Source organism: Pyxicephalus adspersus, chromosome 2 (assembly GCF_032062135.1).
Source record: "Pyxicephalus adspersus chromosome 2, UCB_Pads_2.0, whole genome shotgun sequence".
Taxonomy (NCBI): Eukaryota; Metazoa; Chordata; class Amphibia; order Anura; family Pyxicephalidae; genus Pyxicephalus; species Pyxicephalus adspersus.
In genome coordinates, this window is record NC_092859.1 from 104,094,408 (window position 1) to 104,107,388 (window position 12,981).

The 12,981-nt window shown below is 38.3% G+C and overlaps 1 protein-coding gene across 1 annotated transcript; it reads right to left on the bottom strand.

Annotated features, from left to right (window-relative positions):
* Positions 1–421: 421 nt before the first annotated feature.
* ARMC10 (armadillo repeat containing 10) lies at positions 422–9,945 on the bottom strand. The gene is made up of 6 exons (XM_072401716.1): positions 9,691–9,945; positions 8,521–8,675; positions 6,765–6,893; positions 4,616–4,792; positions 2,257–2,328; positions 422–1,454 (listed from the first exon to the last, which is right to left on the bottom strand). The coding sequence occupies exons 1-6, from the start codon at positions 9,887–9,889 to the stop codon at positions 1,185–1,187; spliced, it is 1,002 nt and encodes a 333-aa protein (XP_072257817.1). The 5' UTR covers positions 9,890–9,945; the 3' UTR covers positions 422–1,184.
* Positions 9,946–12,981: the final 3,036 nt, after the last annotated feature.

A 12,981-nucleotide genomic window follows, 5' to 3' on the forward strand; every position in this document is an offset into this window, starting at 1 on the left:
GACGTTTCGCCTATTTGGTTTCCTCAGGGGTATGATGTAGTTATTCTAAATGATTATGAAAGAAAAAAAAACTCAATATTGATATCTGTAGTAATGACATGCTAATGTCTACTTATGTATTGCTTTATATTTATATATCATCATTTACTATCTATTTGCATGTCATTACTACAAATATCACTACTGAGTTTTTTTCTTTCATAGTAACTTTAGTAAAGCAAGACTAGGAGATAAATTACACCTAATTATATAACACAATTAGATACTGTTAATGCAGTCCCCTGCATATACATTAATCTCATATACAACACAAAATGGACACGTACAAAGCAAATGCTAATAGCTAGTAATGGTAAAATGTACAAGTTACAAAACTTTTCTGGAGTTTTAAGGCACTATCGTTAATCATTATACAACATAATTTTTTCAAAAAACATAATTTATTCAAACTTTAAAAGAATATACATAGGATCACACACACAATCGTCAATTCTGTCCCATTTTTCAATTCGACATGGACTCATTTCGAAGCATTTTGCCTCCTCGGGACATATGAGACTTTAAAAAGATTATTGATAAATCTCATCAAACAACTCTTAAATATTTGCATAAACGGGTCCTACAACAATCTCTGTTAAACTACACAAAACACTTTATATTTTGTTTCCCCTAATGCTTTTGATTGGAGGACATACAGTACATATCTTTATAGTCTATGCTTTCTGTCTTATAGCTCATTGGTCTTCACTTGTCCTATTTCTTTGCTCATTTGCTTGACTGAAGTTTTGCTATTCTGAAGGTCTGCAGAAAGTAAAACTTCAGTTTTAAAGCATGTATTTAGACTATGTTTGAGATTTCTCCAAAACAATGTGTTTTCCAAGCTTTAGTTTTTGTTTTTTTGCAACAATGTCCACAAAAGGAGCAATGAAAGCATTGCTAATGGATCTTCAATGTATATTCAGATGGTTTGATTCCCTTTGACAGCAATCTGTGTGGAATAGATTTGAAGTCTTTGGAACCTAAAACACCATTGTACCCAACCCTTTTAGAACCCACTAACAATAACAACAGTGCATTATAAATGTGATTTACAGCATAAATGCCATATACACAGGACCTTACCCAGGTCATAGATATGCTTACTTATTTACAAAATATTCAATAAAGTATATAAGGAAGATTTTTTAATTCAGTTTTTGAGGGCATATAAGTCTAGCCACATGCTCTTTGATGTCTGTATCTGGATGCTGTAATAATGCTACAAGATTTCCCTTGAACGCTGTCTGGTCTCTGAAGAGAAGGACATATAATGAGTGATCTTCATAATGATGGTGTCTGTTACTATGCATTTGTCTGTCATAATTCTCTGAAAGATTTGCTGCAAATGTCAGAGCTCTGACAAGAATATCTGAATTAGTTTTGCTGCCAAATAGATTGGCTAGCGATGATGGTGCCTGTAAAAACAATAAAAAGGTTAGCTTGGGTCTTCAAACTACCCATCTATATATAAAACAAAGGGAAATCACTGCCTGAAAGGCTCGTACAAATATTTTACATTTAAGAGATTTTTAAATAAAACCTTTTTGTTCATATATTACAAACATTATTGTAAACCCAAGTTATTACTGGTCTCTGTGATGCAGGCAAGTGGTGGGCTAGCAGAGTGCTGTACATTTCCTGAAAACATCCTGCCTCAGAACTCTTCTCCTGGGTGCAAGCAGTGCACTTACTTTTGGGAAGGTGCATGAAAATGATTAAAATGCCTTAGGAGGTGGAAGGCAGTCGAGTGTACTGTGTGCTCCTAGGCAAGACTGTCTTAGTTAATACCCACATGAGATGCTGAGCCACAATTAGCAGATATCAAGTTACTGAAAGGGGTGGACCAGAAGTAGAAGAGGCTAGAGAGGGAAGGGTTAGCCGATGAATGCCAGCCAAGAAATGAGACTGGGTGCATTTGCCATTCTGCAGCTTCTAAATGCATATGGTTAGAAGCTCCACAGTGTGCAGGGAAATTAACCAATTTATTACTAGAGAGGTTCCTGTACAACCATGCAAGACAGAAAGCTAGAGTTCAGCTTTAACCACTAGCTGTAATGCCAAATTGTTTGGTATTTCAGTTCGGTACACAAGTTACAAGAATTTCTTTAAGAAACCAACCACCATATCTAAGAACTGGTAAACTGATTTGATTTATGTTCTTCAGCCTAGATACGTTGGCTGGTTTATACCTATTCATAGACATAGGAAACTTTTTACCTTGCTAGATAGGAGAACTGTGGTCATTGAGGGGTTTGCAGACAAATTCACAAGAACCTTTAAAGTATGAATCTGCAGAAAGAGAAACATAATTATAGAACTAGGTCACTATGAACAATATGTAATTACATATTACTTTTCAATGTTTATAGGCAGTATGCAACGCTGCTACAGTGGCTTTAGAATGTATTCAGACCTCCTTCACTTTTCCAAATTTGTTATGTTGCATCACACTAAAATCATTTAATTATTCTTTTTTTTTCTAATTCTACACTCTGTAACCCATAATGTCAAAGTAAAAACAGAATTTTAGACAATTTAGTAAATTAAAAAGAAAAACTGAAATATCACATTTACATATTTATTCAGACTCTACTAAAAGATGATGCTCCCACCTCCATGCTTCACTGTTGGATGGTATTGGGCAGCTGATGAATGGTGCCTAGTTTCTTGCACACATGATGTTTAAAATTGAGGCCATGCAGTTCAACCCTGTTTTCATCAGACCAAAGAATCTTGTTCCTCATGGTCTGAGAGTCATTTAGGTGCTTTTTAGCAAACTCTAAGCAGGCTTTCATGTGTTTCACAGGGATGTCAGGCTTCTGTGTAGCCATTCCGCCATAAAGCCCAGATTGGTGGAGAGTTGTATTTATAGTTGTACTTCAGGAACTTAGTCCCATCTCCACACAGCATCTCTGGAGCTCAGAATGACCATCATATTCTTGGTTATCGCTCTCACTAAGACCCTTCTCCCTTGATTGCTAAGTTTGGCTGGGCGGCCTGCTTTTGGAAAAGTCCTGGTTGTACTAAACTTCTTCCATTTGAGAATTATGGAGGCCGCTGTGCTAGTGGGAACCTTCAGTGCAGAGTAATTTTTTGCCTTCCCCAGTTCTGTGCTTTGCAACAATCCTGGCTCTAAGTTTTGCACTCAGTTCCTTTGACCTCATGGCTTGGTTTTGCTATGAAATGCATTATCAGCTATCAGCTATGATTGTCCACATGTGGACAATCAAGGTGCAGAAACATTTCAGCAATGATGAAGAGAAAGCACCTGAACTAACCTTCCAAGTGTTGTTGCAAAAGGTCTGAATACTTATGTAAATTATTATTTTTATTATTAAAAAAAAGGAATTATATAGCGCCAACATATTATGCAGTGCTGTACATTAAATAGTGGTTGCAAGATACAGACAGATGCAGACAGTGACACAAGAGGAGAGGACCCTGCCCCGAAGAGCTAACAATCTAGAAGATGGGGGAAGTAATACACAAGAGGAGGGGAGATACTGTATGTAGTGGTGGGAAGTAGTGACAGAAGAAGACAGGTAGGCAAGTTTGAAAATTGGGTTTTGAGTGCTCTTTTAGCAGAAAGTAGGAACAAGCCAAATAGGACAAGGAAGACCATTCCAGAGAGTCAGGGCAGCTCTAGAAAAGTCTTGGAGCCGGGCGTGTGATGTGGTTATGAGTGAGGAAGTCAGGAGTAGGTCATTGGAGGAGCAAAGTATGTAAATTAGAAATTTCAGTTTTTTTTCTTTTTTATAAAATTGTCTAAAATACTGTTTTCAGTTTGCCATTATGGATTACTAGTACGAGTGTTAATTAATGAAGGAAAAAAGGAATTTAGGCAATTGTAGCACCAGGCTGCAGGTATGAATACTTTCTGAAGCTTCTTGTCGGTTATCTCAACATAACCACTGTATTATGTAAAATATTTTATAGACTTATGGGATGGTATAGTAAATGAGATTTTATCACCAGGATGTAAAAAAATGTTTTACTTTAATAATACAGCTACTATTAACGAAGAAGTAAACCCAAAACAAAAAAATCACACTTTATTTCAATCGCACAGATCAGTCTATCTGTCGGGAGGTTTCTTCCATTGGGTCCCGAGTTGTATCTTCGGCCCGGCGCTGATGTCTCCTTCTCTCTTCTTCAAGGTCCTTTTTCCTGCGTCACCCAATCTCAGACTGCACATGCAGGGAAAAAATTGCCGATCTCACTGCCCATGCGTAAGATCGGCAATTTTTGTTTTATTTTGATGAAAGGAGCAGTCAAGAGCTTCCCGGGATGTGTGACGTAGGTATCCCGGGAGGCTCTGCGCTCCCATCAGTTCCTGATCATCTAATCGATCAAGAACTATAGGGGCAGTGCTGCACAAAATTTTTATTTTAAAAGGGTTGTCTAACCTTTTATGTAAAGAAAAAATTCAGAGTTTAGGTACACTTCAATACTACTATACTAATAAACATTAGAATCCCCTAAAACAGAGCAGTAAAATTGGGGCAGTGATCCTAAACAAGGAAATATGGACATTCCCATTTATGTGATTTAATACAGGCCTGCTAATATTACATACCTGGGTAGCTTTATCTCCATCCGCCAGAAGTGTGTAAAAACAGGGGATGTAATCTGCCAGGAATTCATGGTAACTATTGGTGACCGACATATTAATAGCTAGTCTTAAACCAGCCAACTGTACTTCAGAATTCAGTGGTGATGATGTAATATCATTACATACATCATGGAGGAAATCCTGCAAAAAAAAAAAAAAAAAGCAAAAAGAAAAATAGTGAAGGTCGAGTATAGGTGATTTAGAGAAGCTTGTTCACACTAAAATGTGTTGTGGTAAAGCATGCACTGCAATGCACTTTATTCTAAATGGGCACTAAAGCAGGAGAAATCACTTTTTTTTTAGGACCATGTAAATCACAAAATGTTATGAACTGCAGTTTGCTACAGTGCAGGTTCATTCGATAAATCCACTCGTTTTGGAAAACACAATGGTGTGAATGTATGTATGTACAAGTGTCTAGAGTATGTCACTTCTGAAAATGCTAGTTGAGCTCAGATAGCCCTCTGTTTTCAATATTTTAAATAAATGATCTTAAACAACCTGGCACCCTCCACGTGTCCTCCAGCAAATATATGTGCAATCGCTCCAAATGAGAGATAGGATATCTACACCCACAATCACCTACTGCATTTAAAAGTATGTTTGAAAATTTCCATGATCATGAGATGAAAAAGACATATTAAGAATCAACTTTCAAAAATTGCAATACATTGCAACCAGGAAATAATTGCTGATTGGATTCTATAGGTTAGTGCACCAGATTTCTTAACTATGTACGTTATGGCACTTGGCCAAACAAAGGCAAAAAAGGATTTTTTTCAATCAGTAAACAAGCATAGCCAGGAGTGGACAAGAAAGAAAAAGACCTTAAGGGTTTATGTCATAGAAGGAAATGTAAGAATTGCAAAACAGAAATAGAATATGGTTGGCATATGGAGTGTGCTTCCGACTGACAGTACAAAAAACAAAGATTACTATCTATCTGAAGAGCACACAGTTATGCAAAAGACCTATATTGTGACAGTGTTACTGTAAAGTACATAAAGAAAAACGTTTAAAAAGGAGGCACATGGCTATATTTACATTTTGAACTTTGCACTGCAATCTGGACACACAGTACAAACATTAAAAGTCATTTCAAAACTTTACTACCTACATCATACCCCCTGCATTCCTGTACATGCTGACCCATTATACCCTGCAATCTCCTTTACTGCACAATCTGCTGTAATACCTTCCATACTACTCTCCTGCACATAATGTACACATCATGTTCTTTACATTCCTCTACTGTACACACTACCCCTGTCACCCCAAATTTTTATCATCTTGGAATGTCCACAAATTTGGTAGTTTCAGTAGTTTGAGAAACTTGGTCAGTTCGGGTGTTATTTAAAGGAGGTTAGGTGAAAAAAAGTAAACAGCAAAAGCTAACCTAATGCACAAGGCAGATTTGCATTTATAAGCCAAATAAACACTACTAGCAACTCCAGGATCTGATGCCGTTTAAAGAATTTGTCAGCTAAGCAAGGCGTGATATGTGCCAATGTGCACCCTCTTACATCACACACAAGTACAGCGTGACTCAGGCTACGTACACACGTCAGATGATTATCATCCGATAATCGCCTCGTGGCTGATATCGGACAAGAATCTGGCGTGTGTACAGCACTTGTCGTCCCAAAACCATCCTGACAGACCCACGGATGAATGTAATAAAAGTGAAGGGGAAAGAGTACAGCAGGGTGTTGCTCCGTCGTTCGCCCCCTCCCCTCTCCATAGAGCAGAAGGGCGCTGTATCATGCATGTGCTCGTTCATCCATCGTGCAGTCTTTTGTCGTTGGAAAGGATCATGAAAGATCCTTTCCAACAACAATTATTGCAAGTGTGTACCCAGCCTAAGAGGGTGAATGGTCCTTGGGTCATGTGCAAGGACACACAATAAGCATCAGACAAGGAGGCAAGAGGAGGCCACAGATTTGCATGAAAGAAAAGTGTAGGATACCAATACGGGAAAATCTATAGCACTACAACACCTAGATAATCAGCTAAAAGATTATAATTAAAGCAATAGTGGAGTTTTAGAAGAAACTAAATGTTTAAAACATTGTATACACCAATGAAGAGGGAACTGTAACCATTATTATGTCACCTTTATCTGTTCCTGATTTTCCAAGTTCATACTTAAATTGTTGAGTGCATTCAATGCTTTTGCCTTTGTTTTCGGATGTGAAATGAATCTCCCGATTATCTTTATACCATTAAAATTTCGAATTATATCCTAAACAAACAAATAATGGCATTAAAACATTTAAATACATTTTTAATAAGAACAAAAAATATATTGTTTATAGCAAGGAAGCTTATAGATAGACAGATCATAACATAAACAAATATGGCAAGAATTCAATGACAATTTAAAAAGTTTTCTGACTTTTTTTAACATTTTTTGGCATTGGAACAGTTAGAGAGCTAATTATTCACAGCCAAAAAAATCCAAACAAAGTGCACAAGGTGGTGGGCTTGTGTTGAGACCCACTCCAGCAATGATTGATAAATGTGATTATGTACTTCCAAAGCCTATCACTGTGTAAAATGGTACCTGCTAATAATCTGCAAGTGTCACTGAGTAAATAAATACAACAATTTAATGTATTTTTTGGTTGTGTTTACTATTTCATCTTGATATAAATCCAAGGTGCAAAGTTTGATCTATATATGGCATTGCCTAACCATTAGAAGTTAATTTATTTAAAAAAAAATGTATTCATATTTAACTCCTTAATGCAGAACTAAAGCGGGTCGTTCCCGCAATCTGGTCCCGCATCATCTTGGAATTCCTCAGATGCCGCGCAATTCCTTCTTCACTTTGTTCTTCTTTCTCTGTCTTCTTGGTGTGTCACAGGGGTGCAAAAAGGGTGTTGCACTTAAAATTAAAATTTAAAAAATTTATAACATTCCCCTTTACATATAAGGGTTGTCTACTGTTGAATGTAAAGTGAAAATGTTGAGTTTAGGTCTGCTTTAATAATTATTACCTAATTAATTTTTTCCCTATTTCCCTAATTTGAGATTTTCCCTATTTACAAATTAACTTGCCATGTTCTGTACTAAAACATGATTTCAGGGTCATTCTAAACTGGAACAAAGAATAAAATGTGTATCATTTATTTATAGCAAAACATTTTATGATAAAAACATTTCTTTTGTTGAAAGATTTCACAGAAAATTGAATAATTTTTCAAAACAATATTGCCAAAAAATCTTAGTATCTAAACATAAATAATGAATAGTTCATGGTGAAAATGAAAAAATTGCTATGGTCCGTAAGAGGTATACAACAATGAGAAGTGAAAAGTAGAATTTACCTCCCTGGCGGTCTAATCATGTCAGTATTTTTATGCCAGAAGCAGTACATTGTTTTGCATAGAAATTTATTTTACATTGTAGGCCTATAATTCTTAGGCATAGCTCACAGAAATATGTCCAATATTTATTTTTAAACTTTAAATAAAAAGGGAAGATCAGAGGAAGAGGACACGGCCCGAGGAAGGTAAGTGGGGTTTTCCTAATGTTTTTAGCTACCCTACCTAGTGTGGCTCAGGGTTACTGCTTTCAGCATGTTGTTTTTCCCCCGAGCCACACTGGAACTGGATTACCGCTCAGGGGGTTAATACAATAAAATTAGATAAAAACTTCAGCCTGCCCACAGTTACTTGCAATGTGTTCCATTCCTGTGTTCCATGTGCAATATTTAATAATCTGCCTATGAAGGGGCATGTGAACTCCTTAAGGATATTATAAGACTGTACATTTATTTTTTGATCCTAAATAAATGAATTAAAAAAAAATGTTCATCAAACAGTGATATGGTTGCTTTTCAGAAATAGAGAACCTTAGCGACTTACATGATTTGATGAAAAAGCTGCGCTGTTACCCAATGTAACTAAAACTCGCTCTTGGATGGAAGAATCAGCAGCATTGCTGTCAAGGATATCAAGAAGTGCTTTCAGATGGTGGGCTTCCAGGTTGCTTGCTGATGTAGGAATGTTTCCTAACTGAACTGTTAGAAAACATCCACATGTAAGTGAGTAAACATTGGCTTAGGTTTCACATTTAGCTTAAAAAAGCATAGAAGCAAGCAAATATGTTATTGCAAACACGCATACAACCCATCCTCGGAGTACAGCACATTGCAATGTTTATTTAGTATTATGCCCCACAAACACTCAGCTCTGTTTAGGGCAGATTTAGACCCATCCCTTTTTGGTCCTACCCCCCAAATATTTAACATAACCAAAAGATCCCAGAACCACAGGGCATACTAGAAAATGAAGAGGGGGGGTAGTGCTAGGAGAAGGCAGAGCACAAATCCGAGGCAGAGCACACAGGTTGACATGAATATTAACACATTAATCACATGTACCACAAGGTGCCCCCACTTCCTGACTGATTCCCTATAGCCACCTTTTAATCCTGATCATGTTCACTTGAAGTCAATAGTATGTTCATCTTTTCTATGTTGCAGTTTACACAGCGCTGTACAATAAATAGACCATCTGAACAATGATATTAATTCATCATTTCCAAACCTGGTCACTTCATCAAGCAGTATTGTTTATCCCGCCTGAATAACTATACTATATATAAGGGCTTATTTAGAAATCAGCAATATGGCTGCACTATGCTGTAGTAAAAGGGTTCTGTAGTGCAGCAGAGGAGCAGTGCAATTCTGTAGTCCAGCAGATGCAGAATTCTCATCCTACCACAGACATTAAAAACACTGTTTTTTTCAGCACTATCAGTGTTTAAACATAGGGACATATAATTAAAATGACTCTTTAAGCTTTTAATAACTGTAGGAAATCAGGTGACATTTTATTACATGATCAGACTAAATGCATAAAGACATAAAGAGTGATGAGGCCAATGGGATGTAGGTGAAAGCCCCAGCATGATGCAATCTGATGTACAAACAAGCAGTGTTCCTGCCATACTCCACATGCCATACATACAACATGCAGGACAGCAGCAGAGATGAGAGCCCCCTGTAGGTCATTATGTGCAGTGCACTCTACCTGCCCCCGGTGTGTGAACATTCTCCAATACAGACATATGGGACACTCTCGCCAGTAAACCTGTCCCTGTCACGTGCTTCTTCTTCTCTTTATTGACAATGGCCCTGTAAGCACAATAACACAGCCCAGCCCCTAGAGCCAGCCCTAGCAGCCCCCTCGTTACGGTCACACTCCCAGGCGGTAACATTCTCCGTTCCATCTCCTCTACACCGCAACTTCCGGGTGTCAACTTAGTGTGCGACCGAAGTGGGCGTGTCCATACGGGCCTGATAAATATGGGAGTGGCTATCTCAAGGGGGCGGAGAATCTGTGCTGGCTGTTCCTAGGAGACGGGGACGCTACTCCCTACGGTGGTGCCATAGATCTGGGGACTCCGCACTTGTAACATGGCATCTCTGCGTAATGCAGATGGGCAGCTCAGGAGCTACATCAGGCAGCACAGCCTACCCCAGATCTACGAGGTAATCACTGCAATCACTGCACCGACTTTTATGCTGAGACAGCAGAGCTGACAGGAGAAAGTGAATTATTATTATTGTTATTATTATTAATAAACAGGATTTATATAGCACCAACATATTACGCAGTGCTGTACATTATATAGGGGTTGCAAATGACAGACAGATACAGACAGTGACACAGGAGGAGAGGACCCTGCCCCAAGAGCTTACAATCTAGTGAATGGCACTAATCATGGCAGGTGCTTGCAGGATTACTCCTGTAAAGGGCTTGGGGGTAAGGTTAGGCTCACTCCGCCTGGCATTATTCTGGTACACATGTCAAACGCAGATCAGTAAAATTCCATTGATTTAAAAAAACTGAAGTTAAAAAAATTGAATTGGTTTGCATATCTGTCTTATTGAAATGCATTTGAACTGCAGGCTAAGAAGGAAAATGCATTTGTGATTTTGAAACACTGTGTTTTCTGTTTAAACACAACTTCATGCATTTGAATATAAAATCAGCAATTTGCAGGAACACAGATCCACATAATATGTTTGTTGAAGAAGAACAGAACACATAGTTGTAAAATGTACCTGAACTCCGCATGTCTAAAATAGAAGGTAATTTTTTTATTCTTCTCTGAGGACTCTATTTATAAAACAGGGAATCAGACAATCCCTTAATATTTACTGGGGAGAATCTTCCAGGTGTTTCAGTGGCAGTAACTGATTCCCTCCAGGGAATGTTTGAGGGAATGTTAGATTCCCTGTTTCATATAAATAGCCCTAATAAACCATTACATATATACAGTATTCCTCAGACATTCCCTTACCTGCTTGTTGGCTTTCTTCCAGTTTCCAAGCAGGAACGGGGGTATAGGAGGAAGAAGACATCACAACTAGAGGTATTTAGCTAATCATGCTTCAGAAGAGAACATAAAAATACCTTTAATAAAATACTTATACAATTTAAAGGAAACTTGGACTGAGTCAATGGGCCTGATTTATTAAAGCTCTCCAAGGCTGGAGAGGATACACTTTCATCAGTAAAGCCAGGTGATACAGAAATAGATTGCATAAAAGCCATTTGCTGTTTGTTAGCAAATGTTTTCAATCCTGCACCAGATCGCTGCATATGTACTGGATCACCCAGGTTCACTGATAAAAGTGTATTCTCTCCAGCCTTGGAGAGCTTTAATAAATCAGGGGTAATATTTAGGCTGCCATTGTTGACCTCCCTCTGATAGATGATTGCCTATCATTCTGTTCCAATGCCCTATATACTACACTTTGACACACAAAACCAGCCAGGTAACGGGTTGCTGAGGGCATCCTCCCGATCTATTTATTTGTTAGTTCTCTTTATACTTGTAATAGATGAATATAAATGTTACGTGTCCCTTTAAGAAGGAAACGAATGTCACCTAAGAAGCCCCTGGTAACTTCTGTCCCCTCTATCTAGTGGTCGGTGCAATTTCCTTCCAATAACAAGTGCACTTTTAGTGGAGGAAGGTTGATGGTTGAATTTGTGAGCCTTTGCTTGGTTTGTGCTGGGCTGTGATAAAGAGAGGAGGTTTAACATGTGCTGGAGTATTACTTTGTATGCCTGAATGAAGGTTACCCGTACATTGGAGGGGCACAGCTCTATTTATTATGTTTCCCTGGGAGATCTGGTATTACTCACAATGGGGAATTTGGAAGTACGGCACATCATCGGTGCAGACTGAGAAAAGTTTTCATATCTCCAGTCATGTAGACTCTCCATTATTCCAAAGTACCACAAATATCCTATGTAAGGGAACATAACAAGTACCAACAGAGAAAGAGAGAAGGGAGACAAAATGTGAATGTTATGAGGGGGATCTGTAAAAAAATTGGGAGGCACAATGGTTAAAGGCCAGAGGACCCAGAGAAGGCCCATCAGAGGAAGTAGGAGAGCCCACCAGAATGCTTAGGTTTCCTGACATTTGTAGGGAGCGTGAGCCCACCAGAGGGCACAAAAACCCATTTTGGGGGAATATGACTTTGGCGTATTAGAGTTTTTTTTCAATTCTCCTGTGAACCTCTCTGACCCTGGTAATATGAGATTATTCTGACCCACTAACTTGTATTAGATATTTCACAATGGTAAAATGTAATCCTCCTGATCTGGTACTTTTGCATCATGGTAAATAGAACCATTCCCAGGGTAGGGGTTTCATTAAATCATGGCCACATAGTGATACAGTTCTCCTTTAGCATGTATCAAATAAGGAGAAGCATATGCCTAACCTATTTTTTGGTAATTATAGTAAAATGAAACCATGTGGTGGATGCTTCTGGAATAATGGCAAGATTCAAAGTAAACTGGGAGGCACTAGCAAGTTACAAAACTGATAGGCAGTGAACATTCTGTCTGTTGTATACAGACCTGTCCCTTGTATACATTCTGGTGTATCATATGACAGCACAGAGAGGAAGTTATGATTTTGCGAATACACGATGCACCTGTTATATCGATACCTACCCGCTGCCCACACTGGTGAACCATGCTCTAGACCTGAGAAATCATCCAGCAATGGATATAGTATTGTCATACACTCAAACAGTGCCATACTGAGGGAATCTCTTGGGTGGGCAACCAAATACCAGCGTTCCCAACCTTTGGTTAAGACACGTTGAAGAACACTTATTTCACTTTCTAGCACATTTTTAGTGTTGTACAGTATCTGTGGGCAAAGTGATCGCTTGGGTGGAATGATGTCCTGTTTGAAGAATGTGTTCAGAATATTTCTAACCTTTTCTAACTAACCTGAGAAGTCCTGTTTATCACATAAGATGAGACAAAATGCAGTTTTTGTGTTAGTCT